This window comes from Larus michahellis, chromosome 1 (assembly GCF_964199755.1).
Source record: "Larus michahellis chromosome 1, bLarMic1.1, whole genome shotgun sequence".
Classification (NCBI taxonomy): Eukaryota; Metazoa; Chordata; class Aves; order Charadriiformes; family Laridae; genus Larus; species Larus michahellis.
This window is the reverse complement of record NC_133896.1, coordinates 106,398,872-106,411,843: the sequence shown is the minus strand read 5'-3', so window position 1 is coordinate 106,411,843 and position 12,972 is coordinate 106,398,872. Positions and strand designations below refer to the sequence as shown.

At 42.3% G+C, this 12,972-nt stretch overlaps 1 protein-coding gene across 4 annotated transcripts in view; it reads left to right on the top strand.

The window, feature by feature from the left end:
• The window catches only part of MPZL1 (myelin protein zero like 1), a 48,771-nt gene that overhangs the window by 23,684 nt on the left and 12,115 nt on the right, over positions 1–12,972 (top strand). For all 4 annotated transcript variants that reach the window (XR_012588763.1, XM_074598113.1, XM_074598089.1 and 1 more), the window contains 3 exons: positions 1,862–2,022; positions 5,215–5,428; positions 10,085–10,217. Coding sequence is in view for 3 of the 4 variants with exons in the window: in XM_074598113.1 (XP_074454214.1) it covers positions 1,862–2,022; positions 5,215–5,428; positions 10,085–10,217 (508 nt within the window). In the remaining variant the exon portion in view is untranslated. The remainder of the gene's footprint in view (positions 1–1,861; positions 2,023–5,214; positions 5,429–10,084; positions 10,218–12,972) is intronic.

Here is a 12,972-nt window from a genome sequence, read left to right as displayed (position 1 = left end):
GTTTTGGTTATTGTAATTAAACTGGTATGCTTAATTCTCCCATCCCTGCAGTGCTTGCATACTCATTCCGTGTCCCCTGGGCATGTGCTCTGCCTTCCCCTGGCTTGCCGCACTGGTTGGGTGAGAGACAGCGGTTCCTACAAAGCCATGCACATAGTGATTGTCGGGTGTACCCAGATGGCCAGGGTATTTTCATCTCTTTCATTGTTCGTCCATTTAATTGACTGAACTACAGCTCCAGAGCTTGCAGGCGGTCTGTATTGCAGGGCCAGCTGCCGCCGCCTGCTGTGTTTGTAGCCCTGTGCTGCAGCCGGTCAGCTGGAGTTGCCCAATAGGGTCGGTAGTCTTGGGGCAAGGGAGGAAGATGGGAAGGGGCACAGCTCATGTGAGTTTTGTTTTCTTGGGGAGCAAGGCTTAAAGTCACATGCGTAAAAGATGGTTTCTAAAATTCTCTACGGAGCATGGGCTTTGCTTAATTTTAAGCTCCAATAAAGTAACCTGGTTTATGGCAAATCTACGCTTTAGGATGGTCGTATCACTTGAAAAAAGCTTGCTGTCTAGCTTTTGAAGGCTGCTGAGCTGGTAACTCTCACTGACTAAAAACATAAACCCCATGATTCAAGGACTAACATAGGTGGGATTTATGTATGTATGTATGTATGTATGTATTTTTTAAACTGTCTTTGACTGGTATATTTCTCTTCAGTTTGCCTACTTCAAAGTTGAGAAATAAATCAGCTAAGATACTGAAGAAGCCAGAAAGCTTGCTTTCCCCTTCTAATAAGGGAGGAAACCCCCTGAATTTAAGATATTGTAGCCCAGAAACATAGAATCATGTGATCAGAAGCAGATTATTAGTCCCATGTGTATGCTGAAAACCATGGTTTAATAAAAATCAAAACTTACATTTGAGTTGCCGTGATTTTGCACAGTAATTTTACAAGATTTTTGCTTTCACATGGACGTGACACAAATGCTGAAATACATTCTTTTGTGATGTCACAAAATCATGTGTTGTTTCTTACCATAAACTTGAATGAATGCACAGATGTATCTTTGCTTAAATCTGGATAGGGATAGTGTCTTTGCAGTTTAAAAGGTGCTAGATAAAGAATAAGTTCAACAGATTTTCCGAATCACACTGAATTTCACTTACTCTGTAGGAAAACTACCAGTACAAGCACAGTATTAACCTTGATTACTTTAAATTTCGGTGGTGGTTGTGGTCTGCTTGCTGTTTTGAACGTGCGTAAGCCTCATGGTAGAAAAAAATCACACTACTCTCCTGCTTCTGAAGTATAGCTGAGTGATTATTTATGAGGTCTTGCACATGAAGACCTTGAAGCATGCCAGAGAGCAGAAGCAGGTGGTGTAGCTGGGAGCCAGAGAGCTTTCTGGAGGTGAGCTTTTCTTCTACCAACAGCTGAGAAACACTGGAGATGCAAAACAAGATGTGAGCCACAGAGGAAACTGAGTAATAGCTGGGTCCAAGATGTTAGTTCCTCTGATGGGGCTTATTTATTACAGTGCCTGCTGGCATCAAGTAAGAAAGAGTTTTAAACTCATCTTTTGCACCGTAGAATTGACTTCCACAAACTGTTGTAGAGGAAACATCTGTGGATGGAAAACATCCTGTAAGATAATACAAGGAAAGAGAAGTGAACTGGCCTGCTCTGTACGTGTTTTTTTTGCAGGTATAATGCAACGTCTGTGCACTTGATGTAGGAGTTGTTGATGTCTCATCTCTTTTCCACTTACAAGCAATGTGATATGACCAGTTACCACTTCAACTTCCTGATTCTCGAAACAGCACTGATGCCGCTTGTTCTCCTTCTTTCTTCTCTTTACCTTTCCCATACAGTCAAAGTATCAGCAGTAGAGGTCAACACACCGGAGGAGATATTTGTGGAGAATGGGACAGACGCAAAGCTTCCATGCACATTTACATCTGTGGAAGTGATCAGCAGCGCAGCATCTGTTTCTTGGAGTTTTCAACCAGAAGGAGCTGCAACTCGTATCTCAGTAAGGAACGGCTGTAGGGGAACAAACCTGGGAGGGGAGGCTGTGATAAGTGTGCAGAAGTCTTCTAGTTGGTTCTGAGGAGCAAGCAGATATGGATTGGAGCCTCCTTCCATGTCTCTTGTCTCCATCACTGTGATTTTAGGGGGACTTTTAGAGTTGTTTAGAAGTATTGCTATATGCCAGATCTCTGCAAAGGCTGGAGTGTTCTGCGGCTGTAAATACACTAGTACTTTGTTAGTTAGAGGAGAGGGGTGTTGGTGTGGTAGCAGTATGTATGAAGTAGATGAATATCTAGGAATCTTCTCCTAAGTTCTATATCCTCTTGCACTTGAAATGAGCTGTGGAGCTGTGCACTGAATGATAGTGGTCACAGAATTTGAATTACCACTATTAGTGTGTTACATGGTGTATTGTGCGTGTTGCTTATTTTCTGCTTGTGTGCTGTTTAGCCCCTATTTGAAAGGGCTTAAAGTAAGAACAGTCTCCCTGTTTTCAGAACGGAATTGAATTGCTCAAATCAGTAAGCAGTTACATCCTCATATTGAGTTATTTGACAGGTAAAAAAATCAATCTAGCAAGCAACTTAGGCTAATAATAATTGCCATCACTCATTTTCTGTACGTTGAGCCCAAGTGTGTTCGGATCCTTTGGGTACGAACTTTCAAATAAGGGGCCTTGGTAGGTTGTTAGCTGTCTTCCTCTGTCGCATAGGCTGTGCACATCTGAGTCTGAGCTCCCTAACAGTTCTGCTTCTCTCTTATTCCTCGCCCTGAGCAAGAATTTGGAGTAGACAGAACAAGGGACTCTGGGGCGGCAGGGGAAGTGTGGGGGCAACAGGTTGCTCAGCCTGTTGGTGTTTGTCTCTTTCCCTGTGCTGCAGACATCACGTCACAGTGTATGAGCATCTTGCTCAATATATAGAGCTCTGAAGAATCAGCTTCTCGACTCTCAGTGAATAAATATTTAGTTTTGAAAAGGGAGCTCTTCTCTTTGGGAAGCCAAAGCAGCTGCTGGGCAAAATCTTAAGGAAGTAGGCCATATTTCCTGCCAATGTTAAACAGGATGGGTGAAAAGAAGCCATTCGTTTGTAAGTTTTCCGCTCCCCATAGAAAAATCCACCATATATCCTGTTTTGCCATTCCCTTTCTGCATCACTGTCCAAACTCCTTATTGTAAAAACACAACTTTGGGACATAACTTTTTTTTTTTTGGAAGTGAAGTCAATTCAGACATTCTACCTGGACGTAGCTATCAGCACAACTGAGGGAAAAGCAAATTATCTTTGAGCAGAAGTGACCCAGCATGATCTGATGTTAACTCCCTGTTTCTTTTGGGGGGCTGGGATAGGTATAGAGGGAAGAATTTTTTTTATGAACCCAAGTCATGTAAATTACACAGCTTGATGTGCATTAATTTGAAAGATCAGTCTCATGATCAGCTTATGTCTGAGCTAAGTCCAGCCTTCTGAAAAGGATGGTCCTGTCCCTCTTTAGAATCAGCGTGGGCAATCTGGTGGCCATGTGGTGAGGGGGACTTGGCCGAAAGCTTCCCCTGCTTGTCCGCTTCCCCCTCCACGTGCCCAGCTATAGAGACATCTCTGCGTGAATGAAGCATCTGATGACAGCAGAGTTTCACAATTGGCTTAAACCAGTCTAAACCCATCAGCTTTAGGTTTCAAAAGAAGCCTCAAGTTAAATCACTTAATCATAGGCATGGAGTGACTTGAGTCACTTTGCTTATGTTTCAGGACATATTTTACTTTGTGATTTCTCCTGCCCCAGGCGAGGACACCTAGAGAGCTGGGATCTTCTTGCCTTCTAGACTTCCAGTTGCATGACTCCCCCCATGCACAGGGGTGTGGTAATGCAGTGCCTCTGTGCTAAAGGTTATGATCCAGCTGGCAATGCTGCAGACTGATGCAGATTTCCTCCAAAACGTTGACAGATGACCATGTGCTCGTAGACTTCCCACCAGATGAGATAGGTCGTTGGATTTATGCTAGCCTGTGGACACCAAATAAATGTCAGCTTGACTGCAGCACAACAGGTGGTCACGTGCACATACCTGATCTGGATCAGGTTTGTGCTGCCAAATGATCAGATGTTCAGAGTGTGGGTCTGATAGAAAAGATGTTGGAATGGCAAGCCTCAGATCAAGGGTAGGAGCAGGAAAAGAGATGGGAGATGACTTGAATGGCTTGTATCCAGTCTGTTCTGTGGCAGAGAGACTGCTTCATAAAGAAGGCTGTAGAAAGAGGAAGCTGGAATATTGTAGCCCTGCTCTGGAGACTGAACTGAAGAGAGTTTGAGTTGATTCTTGGTTGAGCTAAGGTTGTCTGTCTCTCTTTCAGAATGTGAAATTAAGAATGAACATGCTCCTGCAATACAGCCTTCATCCCTCTCTTAGGGTTAATGGCCAGTGTTCAAACATCCTATATGGTTGGAAGCAGAGTTGTCCCATAGAGATCTATGCACTTCTACTGCTGTAAATTCCAATTTTGGTCAGGTATACCTAGGAAATATGCAGTTTATCCTCAGACTAGGGAGTGCAGGGCCAATGTGCAAATCAGTCACCTAAAAACTGGGAAATAGATATATTTAGTTGCTGTGAAGGTTTCTGGAAAACAGCTAGGTACACTCTAAATTGCTCATGGGATGTTTTTTGGGGTGGAGGGAAGGAGGGTATTGTGTGTTAGCTGTGCTATAGTTGCAACTAACACACAGCAAAACAAGAGATAGGAAACTTGGTATCCTTTTCCTACTAGGATGCAGAAGGCTTCCTGTGCCTGGAAGATACATGGCTGTGATCCAGAACTGTTTTATCCTTTGATTATTCCCAGGTTACCAGCCTTTTTCTCTTTCACCCACCTCCTTGTCTGCGAAACCCTGTGTCCTCAAAAACAGGAAAAAAACCCCAAACAATCCAACCACAAAACAAAAAAAACCAAACAACAACAAACTGAAACTTGCAATCTGTTGTGGTGGTATGATTGAGGTATAAGCCATAACACGGTTATGTGACCAAGAGGCAACAAACCAGACTAAAGTGGTGAGGCAGGAGGAAAAAAAATCTCAAATATTAGCTTTGTATAATACAGTGGATTCTGAGAGAATGCTGTAATAGTGAGAGAAGCATGGTAGCTCTGTATTCTCTAATTGGATTGTTCTTATATCCTCTTTTCCTTGACTACAGTTTTTCTATTACTTTAATGGAAAGCCATACCCTGGAAAGGATATACCATTTAAAGACAGGATCACTTGGGCTGGAGATCTTAACAAGAAAGATGCTTCTATCAGTATATCAAACATGCAGTTCCGGGACAACGGCACTTACATTTGTGATGTCAAGAACCCACCTGACATTGTTGTCAAACCAGGAGAAATCCGAGTTAGAGTTGTGGAGAAAGGTATTCACCCAATATGATTTATTTTCTTTCCTTTTTTTTTACCCTTCTGTGTCTATGTCACTTTTCTTGGGGGTGAGGGAACAACTGTCTTTTTAATTGTCTTCTTCCAGGTCCTAATAATCGAACCAATATTCTGTCAGCTGTTTAAAACACTAAATGTCATACCCTTTTCCTCTATACCCACTGATTCCTATGCTTTTAACAAGTATTAGCAAAAGCTGATGGAAGCTTTGATGAAAACCCATCTTCTCATTTCAAAGTCCTATGAGTGTTTTTTTTTCTGTATTATGCTGCATGAAGGGTTAGGATGACTTTTAAAATCTGGGGACCAAGGACAGAAAGTGGCAGACCCTTCTTTTTGGAACCCATCCAGTATGTATACTGGAAAACAAAATGAATAATCTGGCCCGAGCATGTACTGACCAACAGTGAAATGCTACTCTCTTCGATGTGAAGGTGTTTGTGTTGGATGTGCATTCAGGCTCCTGTACTTGGATGTTCTTACAGTATTCATGGTGACCCTTGTAAACTGCAAGGGCTGTCTACTTGCAGTCATTTAATGCTTCTGATTAGCATTTGGCAACAATCATCACAGTTCAAGAGCACTTATATTCTGTATATCAATTTGGCTCTTTATTTCCCTTGGCCATCCAAAACATTTGATTGTTCTAGCTAAGTTGGAGGTCAGCCAAAGTGTGACTGTTCCTACAATGAAATGGTTCTTACAGTGATCAGATTTCCAAATTTATTTTCAATAATGACAAGAATAAATGTTGAATTCATAAATGTCAGTGCTGATACAGCTATTCCATTAGATTTTAATATGTTAGGGAAGATACCTACATGTATGCTCCAATTAGAATGATACTGCTGCTATGACAGGTGTGTACCCCTGCTCATGAGGTCATTCCATGTACTTCTGTAGCCAAGGTCTGTATCTAACCCTTTTCTTCACAGAGCGGTTTGAGTTGGATGGGACCTCCGGAGCTCCCACCACCACTTAGAACTTTCTGTTTCTTGGAATTTTGAAGTCTATATAAAATAGGGTCAGTTTATTTTCTTACAATGTGTTGATAGTCTCTATGAAGAAGCAGTAAAGCAACTGCTGGTTTGTCAAAGTCAGGCTGCCTGGGCAAAGCCTCTTCAGATTTTAACCCAAGTTACACAAATGAAAACTGATTTCAGTACACTAATTCAGCTGATATTTTTCAACAGACTTGCATGCCGGCTTCCCCATAGGTGGAGCATCCAGACAAGAGAATCACACTGTTTCTGAAGGGAACCTGTATTTGGCAATACTTCGCGTCATCAGAACAATGCTGCAACAATTTTCTTCAAATTCTTAGGAAGACCTTGAAAACAGGTTTTCAAGCTATAGCTCTAATGCTGTCTTGCATTCTGACTTTACCTGGAAGTACTGCTCTTGTGACAGGTTGCAACTCATCCTGAGCTGAGTTGGAGAGATTTTTTCAATTGAAATAAGTACATGTTGACTCTTGTGCTTTTTTTTTTTTTTTTTTTACCATGTATACATTTAATTGTTCTGAATCATATGTCTGGTGTTGTAAACTGTTCAAAGCGGCATACATACTTTACACATTTAAATGATCTCATAGATGCTTGGTTAGCCTTAGGTTTTGGATTAAACATTTTAATAAGTTCCAGGGTGGCTTAACTGTTTAAAATTGCCAAGCCAAACTAACTCGGCTGATCTTCACTGCAGTATCTATGTAGTGTTTGCACAAACAGCTCCATAACCTATATTGGAAGAATTCTACTGGCAGGAATGAAAAGCAAGACTATTCTTTCACTAGTGCAACTGAATCTGGAAAAGGCTACTGTTCAGAGCATAACTGACAGACATTTATAGGGAACTCCAGGTCCTTACATGAGGCTGCCCCTACTTGTAATAGGAAGCTATTTAAGACTGTGTTCAAGGCAGCTTGTGTTATCTGGAGGTAGTCCATCTTTGATCTGAACTCTCACGGGGGAAAAAATTAGAATTGTCATACGAAAACATTAGCAGCAATGGAAAACTCCAGTTTCTTGCATATTTGATAAAACTGATACTAACACGCTCTGAGCAAAAATGGAAGTTGCTTTTAATTACAGTGATATTTAGTGAAAAGTATTCTTTGAAAGGCTGGATTTTTGGCTTTTGTTAAGCTATTAAATGTTAGCTTTCAGGGCTGGTGTTTGGACTGTCTGTTACAATGAAGTCATTGGCTGATCTGCAAGTAGTTATGAGGAATTCATGCAACTGTGGAAAGCTGAAAAATATAAGAAAAAATGGGGGGAGACATTCTTCAGCTGAACTATGTGGTCGCAAAATTGTGTGAGCTTTTCTACAGTCTGTTGGACCACGTTCTGAGAAACAATGAAGCCAGACTCTAGTTTCACATGCAAACAGTTGCAATTTTTAATACATTCTTAAAAACCTCTGTCAACAGAACATAGCTGCTGTCCTTTACTCAAATTCAACCAAGCAAAAAACCCCTCCTGATTCAAAGAAATGACAAAACTATCAGATTAGATAGAGCCAAATTTTTAGTATCACTCTTTCAGCGGACACTCTGTACTGTAGTTTTGGGTTGCCGCTTACTTTCTTGCTCTGAAAAAGTGTGTGTGGTTTTTTTTTCGTATGTGCAAGGCAAGAAATGGTCTGCTAACAGAAATGCATGTCTGTTTTGATGATTTTGCAGACAGTTATTTCTGCACTTGGAAAGGTGAAAAAGCACAAAAACCCTGGAACTCCTGCCTCTTATATGCTTCAAAATAAATTTGTTTATCTTTGCACAAGGCTCAAACACAATCTCAGTCTTCTGTACCTGGAAAGCATTACCATTTGTAGGCCTCTCTTCCTTAATAGCAGATGGATCTCTGGGCTGACAAAAAAGTTCTGGAAAGAAGGGATGTCTTCCTCTAAATTGTGACATTCATGTCTTCATCTTTAATTTCATACTAAGACTATGAATTACCATGTTGTTATGAATTGCCATCTAACACTGGAGAGCTAGGAAAGCTGCTGATGTAACATTTGGCCAAATGATGGTATGATCAGTGAAATGGCTAGAGATCAGGCAGCCCTTCTCCTGAAAGTCACTGAACTCAAAATGAACGTTACTAAATGTAAGCCCTGTTTTCTTAGTATGATGCCCCTGCTTCAGGGTACCGTGTTGTGCCGCTCCCTTCTAAATAAGTGGTCTACAGAATGCATACTTTCTGGGATGCTTTGTATAAGCATAGCCTATGGTCCTTGCTGGAACGAGACCGGCAAAGGGCAACTAAGATGATTAAGGGATTGGACCACCTTTCGTACAAGGAGAAGCTGAGAGAGCTGGTGTTGTCTAGCCTGCAAAAGAGAAGAAAGGCTCAGGGGCATCCTGTCACCAGGTGTTTATACGCATTGATAGGATCTAAATAAGACTGAGTCAGGCTCTTCAGTGGTGCCTAGTGACAGGACAAGAGACCATGGGTGTAAATTGAAACACAGGAAATTCTGTCTGAACATTAGAAAACACATTTTTACTGTGGTTGGACACTGGAATAGGTTGCCGAAAGAGGTTATGGAGTCTCTATCCTTGGCAATAGTCAAAACCAAACTGGAGAGAGTATTGAGCAAACTGTGGTAGTTCACCCTGCTTGAGCCGGGTCTAGGTTGTCTAGACAATCTCAAGACATCCCTTCCAACCTCAATGATTCCATGATGATCAGATGCAGGAATCTGAGAAAGATTTTTCTATGTAAGATGTTTTACCTCTTGGATCTTATGCTGATTCACTTGTATTTGGTGCAAGTAGCTAGTGTACCACAGAGTCTTGTGAGAAACCTTTTGGACTGAGATGTTCCTTGCATTAAACATGATGCAGGGAGAGGGGAGGGACTTTGTTTCTTACTGGGAAGCGCTAGAATGGTAGTCTGTGTGTTCTTTACCTTGCAAGTCATTTGTTCTCATTCTCTGATTGGCTTTTATTTCTGGCTGCTCTTTTGTGGCTTACCCTCCCCCAAAATTATATTGGGGAAAATATGAGTAAAGCAATACTGTGTTCCTATAAGCGTGTTTCCAATATCGTACAATGATCCTGACTTAAGAAAGGAAAGAACAACTCTATAGAAATGTATAGAGATGTATTTTGAGACACCAGAATTGTGTATAAACAATCTTAAGAGTCATCATGGATAGTAACTAGGCTGTCTGCTGCATGCTACCCAGAGAGCACCCCGCCTTCAGTGCTCTTAGTTGGTTAGCAATGTGCTACGTTCAAATCTTCTTTCAAGCATCCCTGCCTTTTCCTGTTGACCTTGCTGGGAATTGCCAGATGAGTGTAACTTCTTTTTTTCCCTCTCAGATACAAAACGAGACAGGTTGTCCTCATTGTCACTTGTGTTCCATGACACATAAAAATTCTTGGTGCAATATAAGTCTCTTCTGAAGGACATTAAGAACACTCTTGGTGTGTGTTCTGTTCATGCGTTATTTTGCTGGCTGCCTGCTGTCACTAACACTTAGGCTGCATATTATAATTCCTGGGTATCCTGGGTATAGAGCAGTGCCTTCTGCTCTAAATGAATCCAAGGTCAAGAGTATTTGTGGTTTGCACTTCTGTTAATCAGGGAATGCAGAAGAGTTGAATGTTTTCTCCCTTCTCTCCCCAGACAGCCTGCCTGCGTTCCCCATTGCCATGGTGGCAGGGATAGTCATCGGTACGGTTACAGGTCTCTCACCGCTCATCTCTATTGTCGTGTGTCTTGTCATCAGAAAGAACAACTCTAAAAAACGATACTCTGGGTAAGAGATCTCCCTCCTCACCTATGGATGATGTGAGGGACAGCAGCAGATCAGAGGGAGGGCTTAGAGGGGGGTAGGCGTTGTTTCAGCCAAGTCTTGGCAGCCATAGCTAGAGATAGGGTATGGCTGTGTGGAACACTGGTCATCTGCATGTAATGATTATCCTTGTACTATGCTTGAAAAGACCTACTGACTATGACTTGCACCCAACAAATCACTAAATGTTGGAGTTGATCCCCAGCCACAAGTGTATGTGCCCTATGAATGTTTAAGTCAAGATCCCCTAGCTCTGGTCTGTTTCCCTTCCCCGTCCCTCCAGCCCTGCTTCCCCCTGCTACCCCCCACCCCAAAGGAAAAGCGCCACACATGCACTTTTAAGGAATGCTCTGTGTTGAGATTAAGACTGTATTTTTCAGTTACCAGTGTCTGGCTCCTGAGCCTGGAGTATACTTGCCAAAACCCCATGCATCACCACACTTCAAAGTAAAGGAGGAGTATCCGCTCTGCATCCATTCTCATATGCTGTCTGTTTTTCGTTAACTGTTACCAACCCTGCAAGGTTTTTAGTGTTAGGAGGGTAACTCCAAAGTGAAGCACAGATCTTTGAGTGGACATAGGAAAAAGCAAAAATTAATAAAGGCAGACTTGAGTTTGGGTTGCCTGTAGGATAAAAGAAAATAACTCCAAAAATAAACTTGTGGGGATTTCTAAATTAAACTTTGCCCTATCCTTTTCGCAGTTGGAGAGCTTAGAGAAAGTGAGTTGGCTATTGCCCAATGGTAAGGCTAAATATAGCAAAGGCGGCTGCGTGTGCTCAAAATTGTGTGGAAAGCCTGGTTTTCCCTTTCTGCATGTGCCCTTCCCTTAAGAACTGAAAAGAAACCTGCAGTGTCACGCACCAGCGGTGTGCGTGAGATGGTCCTCTTGCCTTGCTTCCCAGAGACCTGCTCTCCAGTGTCTTCCTGCTGAAGGACACATGCTGGTGCTGAGCCTGGAGCAGTAGTTCATGCACTGTAATTTCTTGTAGTAGATTTAACTACTCTGTCAGGAAAGTAATCTCTGAAGTTTAAATACTGCTTTCACTTACCATACCAGCTCTGCATGATGTATAAAGAGAAACCAAGCGTGCTGTGACCTCCTCCAAACTTACGGACTGTCTTCTACATGATGCTAACCCAGTGTGTGGTGGTGGTGGTGGTGGTGAGATGCACTTACTCTTAGATAACCATTCTGCCTTGAACTGAGGTGGCTGGGGCACTGCGCGGCATCTGGAACCCCTGCATGGCCACAGTCTCCATTCATGCTCTGACTTTGGTGTTTTTTTGTTTGTTTTTTTTTCTTTCTGCCTTGGTGTGCTGGGATCGGATCCTGCTTACCTTCCTCTCCTTACAGAGATCCTGATATAGACGCCAGATTGGGAATGTAACAGGGCTGGGTCTTCTCTTCCAGTCCCACTAGACACCATGGTAACTAATCAAGTTGGTGGTTGCTGTTAATACCTGTGTGTATGTGTACACATTTCCTCTTCCTTTGCTGACTAACCAGCTAGCTCTCTACTAACATAACTTCACTGTAATTTGTGCTGGAATCTGTTGGCAAAGGGATGACGCATTTCACTGGGTGCTTGGGTTTCATTGTCTCATGTCTAACTGGGGTGGGATTGCTGCTTATCCCAGTTGGTGTCCCTCCATCTCTTCTAGCAGTGAATTTGCCAGTGCACTGACTAAAGCACAGGAAATTCAGAGCCCTTTCTGTGTCAAAATAAAAGTTAATACCCTATAAGTGTTCCTCTGGCTCAGGCAGCTCAGGTGTTTGAAAACTTGCAGTGATCTACGTGCATTAGTTGCTCAAACCTGCATTATGACTTTTAGATGGTGTAGTTCTGAAGAATTTTGTGAATAAATCAAACAATTCATGACTACCTCATTTTGGTAACAGAAGGGCTGCTTTGTCTCCATTTGAGACAGTAGAAGCCCCTTGCCGTGATGGCTGGGGGCAGTATTTTTATTTTAATTTTCTTACTGCTGTATGTGTGAGGAGCTAAGTCTTCTGTGGTTAGACTTACCACAGGCTAAAAAATGATTACACTGTGAGGAGGCAGTCTGCTTAATGTCACTGTCCTCATTTGTTTGTTTCTGTACTTGCTTTGTACACTGTCTGTCTACAAAGATGGGGGGGAAAGAAGGCCCAGTGGTTAGAGGGTTGTGGTAGAAAAGGGAACTCCTGTGTCTGCTGTCAAGGAGTGGGTAGTTTTCCTTCTTGGTTGCTTGGGTACAAGGAGGTAGACCTAGCATTTAGAGACCCATTACTGCATTGCCCAGAAGCTACTGATGTTAAGTGTAAGGGCATTTGCTCATATACTTAGCTCTGTGGTATTCATTTCTCTGTCTGTCACTGGCTTGTTTTCTTTTCAGTCCTGCCTTAAGCAGATGGAAAAAAGCAAACAGAGAGTGAAAACTGGCAACCTTCTTTTAGGGGTGTTGGTTCTCACCACGACAGGTTTTTTTTGTTTGAAACACAAGATTTGCCTGATTAGATATTTGAGTAGCTATATCAGGACACATAGCTTGCGTGTCACGTGCGTGTGACTCTTAAAGTAATTGCTCCGGAGACTAGTGTGAGTGGGCAGAATTATTTTGGGATTGTAGCCTAACCAAAAGCAAGGGAACTAACGTGGAGTTTGGTAGGAAGTACCTTTCTGATATGGAGAGCTGGTGGCTCTTGCAAGTGCTGGCTCTAACTGTAGCACTGGTAT